Source organism: Suricata suricatta, chromosome 8 (assembly GCF_006229205.1).
Source record: "Suricata suricatta isolate VVHF042 chromosome 8, meerkat_22Aug2017_6uvM2_HiC, whole genome shotgun sequence".
NCBI lineage: Eukaryota > Metazoa > Chordata > Mammalia > Carnivora > Herpestidae > Suricata > Suricata suricatta.
Window position 1 is genome coordinate 129,870,974 of NC_043707.1, and position 5,337 is coordinate 129,876,310.

At 56.5% G+C, this 5,337-nt stretch overlaps 1 protein-coding gene across 1 annotated transcript in view; it reads right to left on the minus strand.

The window, feature by feature from the left end:
- Window positions 1-2,915, minus strand: part of PADI1 (peptidyl arginine deiminase 1) — a 36,832-nt gene extending 33,917 nt beyond the window's left edge. The window contains exon 1 of the mRNA XM_029948368.1: window positions 2,824-2,915. Coding sequence (XP_029804228.1) covers window positions 2,824-2,915 — 92 coding nt within the window. The remainder of the gene's footprint in view (window positions 1-2,823) is intronic.
- Window positions 2,916-5,337: the final 2,422 nt, after the last annotated feature.

Here is a 5,337-nt window from a genome sequence, read left to right on the forward strand (position 1 = left end):
GTGAGCTAGCCCTCTGGGGTCGTGGGTCAGGGCGGTGAGCTAGCCCTCTGGGGACGTGGGTCAGGGCGGTGAGCTAGCCCTCTGGGGCAGTGGGTGCAGGTCGTAAGCTAGCCCATCAGAGTGAGAGGGAGGGGACAGAATCCATAGCACACACTAAGGGTGTCCTTTTTTTGATGTTTCATTTCGTTTTGAGAGTGCACAAGCCAGGGAGCAGCAGAGAGAGAGGAGACAGCAAACTCGAAAGAAGTGGGCTCTGCTCTCAGAGCAGCAAGCCCGATGTTGAGCTCGAATGCACGAACCAGCCGTGAGATCATGACCTGAGCCGAAGCTGGACATCCAATCTACTGAACTCCCCCCAACCCCACCCCAGGAGCCCCTGAGTCAGGGGATCTCTAAAGGTTTCTCGGGCCAGAGTACACAATGACCTCAAACGCAACTATTTCTCCAAAGAGCCAGTCCACACAACCCCTGGGGGAATTCATCACTTCCTGTGATGTCACCCCACATGCCCATCGCCACTGGCTCTCCCATAGGGCTTAGCTCCCAGCCACTCAGGCCACACCCCCTCTTCAGGAGGGCCTTCCCACTTGGGGCAGCAAGGCTATGGAGAAAGCCCTTGCTTGGCCGGGGCTGGAGCCACACCTGGCAATGGGGGCAGAGGAGCCCCAAGTGCATCATGGAGTGTAGGCCCCACTCCTAGTCAGCCCAGGTCCTCAGGGACCTTCAGGCTCCTCTTCAAACCTTCCCAGCCTGACAACCCCATGGCCCCTTCTCCACCGATCACAGATCCCATGGGCAGGAAGTCCTTCCTTAAGTCTACACTTAAACCAACTTGCTGCAGAACAAACTTTTGTTTTCTAGGTTAGAGACTCTCAATGGCTATGTCCCTATCATGACTAATGTCCCGGTGAGAGTTCCTGAGAGGCTCTTTGAGGGGGAGACCCTCAAAATGCTCACTCAGGACCCCGAAGTAGCACCCCCTCCCACAGCCAACCAGAGGCACAGCAGCACTGGCCAAGGCGGGCAGCTTCCTCCTGCCCCCCGGCTGGGTCCGGACCCGAACCTGATGATGCCGAGGCGCTTGGTGACCCCAAAGGGGATTCCCAGACAGCACTGCCCTCCATTCCCCCCACATACGCCACCATCTGTCCTCTGCCTCTCCCACCCTCTGAGACCGAATGGCAGGGGGAACCCAGGTCCGTCCAGCACCAGAATCGGCGCACTTGACCTCCACGCTGAACTCGAGAGGGGCTCAGCTCTGACGAGGACCTGAGGCCCAGAAAGGGCCAGTGACTTGGCCCTCGCCAGACAGCAAGTCAGCAGCAGAGCCAGGACCAGAGCCCTTGTCTCCTGGCCCCCAGCAAAGTGACTCTGGCCTTCGTCATCCACACCACAAACAGCCTAAGCTTCTGAAATGACCTTCCAGAAACAACCATCGCCAGAGAAGAGAGCAGAGGTCTAGAAACGGAATGGTGGGGCCACTAGCGACCCCTTCGCTGTCCTTGGGGTTACAGCACAGTGGCTTTAGGATGCCTGGCTACACTTGAGTGTCAGCTACCCAGCGGTTTCAAAAAGCCTAAGCTTGTCCCCTGAAATATACTAAAAATGATCATTTACTGTTTATCTGAAATTGCACATGTAACTGGGTGTCCTGTTTTCTCATTTGCTAAGCCTGGCAGCCCTCTGCCCGGGTTCTGGGATCTCGGCTGGCCACCCAGATCGGAGACCACCAGCCCCACAGCAGGGCTGCTGACATGACTTAGAGCCAAGGTCTGGCGCCCGGACATCCTGGCTCTCCCAACTTGGCCCTGTCACTGGGGTCCCAGGCCACTCTGAGAGGGCTCAAGAGGGCTTCTGGGACAGAGACCCACCTGAGGCCAGGCGGGAAGTCAGGCCCAGCATTCACTTACCGGACGGGGACAGCACAAGAAGAGGGGGAGAGCAAAGAGACCCACGCGGGCAGGGGGAGCTCAGACCCCACCTTGTACTGACTCCCCAGCACCCACCTCCTCCAAGAGGCAGACTCCCACCCTGAGCCCCCACCTCTGCACCAGCAGAGATGGCATCCATAGACAATGTCAGAGCTGGAAAAGTCACCCCCCGTCCCCCCGAGACCCCCCAGTCCAGCTCCCTCAGTGGCTAGGTGGAGAAACGGAAGCTGGACCAGGTCCCCGGGTCCCCATCTGGGCAGAGCCAGGGCAGGAAGGAATGGGGCCAAGCAGGAAAGCTGATTCTTCTGTGGCCCCTCAGAGGTCACCACGGCCACCATCTCCACCAGCACCATCATCATGGTAACAAACACAAGCCCGGGTTTTGTTCCAGGATCTTGTCATTTATTAACTCCTTGAATCATCCCTCTGACACTCCCCTCCTGATCGCAATCACTCTGGCTCACCTCCAAGGATCAAGATGCCACACACCCCACACCTCCATTCAGACAGACAGGTCATAGGCAAGACACAGAGGGCGAAATTCGGGATGGCCCAGTCCTGCTCCCTGTCTTGAGCCCCAGGTCATCCCGCTGGTGCACACAAGTCCCACTGGACGTCAGCACGCACGGCCCAGGGCTCAGAGCTGGAACCCGTAGCCATGGGCTTGAGGCCAAAGACCTGACCCAGGTGCCCGGGACATGGAGCCCCAGGATGGGCCTGATACCCTAGCTCTGCCCTCCCAGGCTCTCCATCCCACTCCCCCTGCTCTGCCATCGGAACCAGAACCCTCCAACATGTTCAATTTGTCCATGGGGCCCCCACCCCCATTGCCTTGGGGTTCTCCAGGGGACCCCAGCCCGATGCAGCCAGGAGGGTGCCTCGAAGTTCTCACCTGCGAACATCCACGTACATCTCGACTCCTACCACGCACACGGCATAGGTGGGCTTCTTCAGGGACAGCTGCACCGCTCTGTGCGGAGCCATCCTGCGCCCCTGGCTCCCACCTCTGCACGTCCTATCTCCCCAGCTCCTCTTCTGGGCAGCAAGTCACCAGGAAGGAGCGTGCACACTGATGGGTCGGTGCTTTCCTCCTCCCTTTTAATTTCACCCTGTGACCTGATTAGCTCCCTAAGCCGAGTCCCCACCTCCTGGAGCCGTGCCCAGCCCTCCTCACTCAGGCCTACCAATCCAGGAGGCTAGGAGAGGAGGCACCTGAGGTCTCTCAAAGAGGCCAGGAAGTGGGGGCTTCTGCTGGGGACCCCGATGGCGCAAGGCTTGGCTGCCAACGGGAGCTCCCCATCAGCCCTGTCCCTCGTTCCCTAGGTTTGCCTCCGTCCTGAGACTCTTGGTGGCTGAACCCAGACTGTGATGATGTCAGGATTCTCTGAGGGCGGTGGAAGGGCTGGGTGGAGGAGATCTTATCTGATGCACTGAGAGATCAGATAGCATACAAAGCACAGTGCAGCCGGACCTCCGGGGTTCACATCCCGGCTCTGCCTCTTACAACCTACGATCTTGGGCAGTTAATCCACTTCTCGTGACTTCGATTTCCCGTGCATGAGACGGTAGTTCCGCCTGTTCCATTTGACTGAGGTGGGGACTCGTGAGCTATGCGTAGAGGTCTAGCAGAGCGCCTGAGACCTAGTGTTAGAAGAAACGCTGGCAACTATTACCAGCTCTTCATTTTACAGGGAAGAGGATCACAGGTGCAGAACCCACTGTCAGTCAGTGCGAGTGCCACGGCTTGCATCCAGAAGGGGCTCAGGGCCGCGGGCTGGGATCGGCTGACTCGTTTCTCAAAATCTCCCTTCTCTGCAGCACCGGCAGGTGCCCATCCTGCCTGTTCTCAGGGTGTTTGTGGAATCTCAGTGGACAAGCATTTGCCCCTACTCTGTGTTGGGTGCTCCTCTGGGCGATGAGGACACAGCTAAGAACGACACAGACCTCAGCCCCTGCTCTGACAGCGTTTGTATTCTGGCAGACATGATTAAGAGCTAAGATGCCAGTGGCTTGGTCCTAGGGGCGACCATGAACATGGGAAGGAGCAGGTGGAATCTGAATGTCTCTGGAGGACGGGCTAGGAAGGGTTCCTGGCAGACTGGATGTGGGCGTGGGAGAAAGAGGGGAGTCGGGGAAGACAGGAGGGCTTCAGGCTGCGGCTGCTAGGAGGAAAGAGTGGTGGTCAGAGACATGGGGTGACAGGGGGCTCGGCCGGCCCACGTTAGGCAGGAAGAGTCTACTAGGCCTCCAGGGGAAGCAATGCTTTACAGGTGATGTGCTCCCTCTGTACGGGGCATGGAGGAGGAGGAGGAGGAGGAGGAGGAGAGTTTTCACAAGAAGCAGAGGACATGCCCTCGGCCACAATGTCCCCTCATTCCCAGGCAGCCATTGCACAAGGCAGAATAAGGACACACAACCAGAACCTCCACCATCCACAGGGGTCTGGGTGGGAGGATGGCAAAGAGAGAGAGGAAGAAAGGAGGAACACACTGGCCTAGGGGATGCTGATCAGATGGGGGAGGAGAGGGACACAGTCCCTACTCCAGGAACCCCCACCTAACTAGGAAGACAGGAAACATAAATATGGCACAAACACTTATGTTTTTTAGCTTATCTACTTATTTTTGAGAGAGACAGAGACAGCACATGTGCAGGGGAGGGGCAGAGAGAAAGGGAAGGAGAGAGAATCCCAAGCAGGTTCCATGCTGCCAGCACAGAGCCCAATGTAGGATTGAACTCATGGACCACGAGATCATGCCCTGAGCTGAAACCAACAGTCAGACGCTCAACCAACTGAGCCACCCAGGTGCCCCTCAAACAGTTACTTCTTCAATTTGATTTTGAAGATCTTCCTGAAATGTCTTTTTTTTATGTTTATTTATATGAGAGAGAGAGAGAGAGAGAGAGAGAGAGAGAGAGAGAGAGAGGGCACGTGCGCACATTCGCATGAGCAGGGGGAGGGGCAGAAAGAGAGAGAGAGACATAGAATCCAAAACAGGCTTTAGGCTCTGAGCTGTCAGCACAGAGCCTGATGCTGGGCTCGAACTCACAAACCGCAAGATCATGATCTAAGCCAAAGTCAGATGCTTAACTGACTGAGCCCCCCAGGCACCCCTGACACATCTTTCTTTATTGCTAACAGATCTGATTACAAATGTTCTTGATCTGCAAGTTCTTTACACCTATGGCACCAACACAGAGTCTAGGTTTACCTTGTCGACACAGGACCTGGCAATACAGCACAGGGGTTTCCAGGGGGGCGCAATGGTTTCCACCCCACACTCGCACCCACTAATCAGAACATGAGTCACTTTGTTCATACGTAATGTAATGTGGGGTGTTAAAAGTAGGTTCCCAAAAAGTATGTAAGTATATGCCCATTAGAGAAGGATGGATGGATGGATGG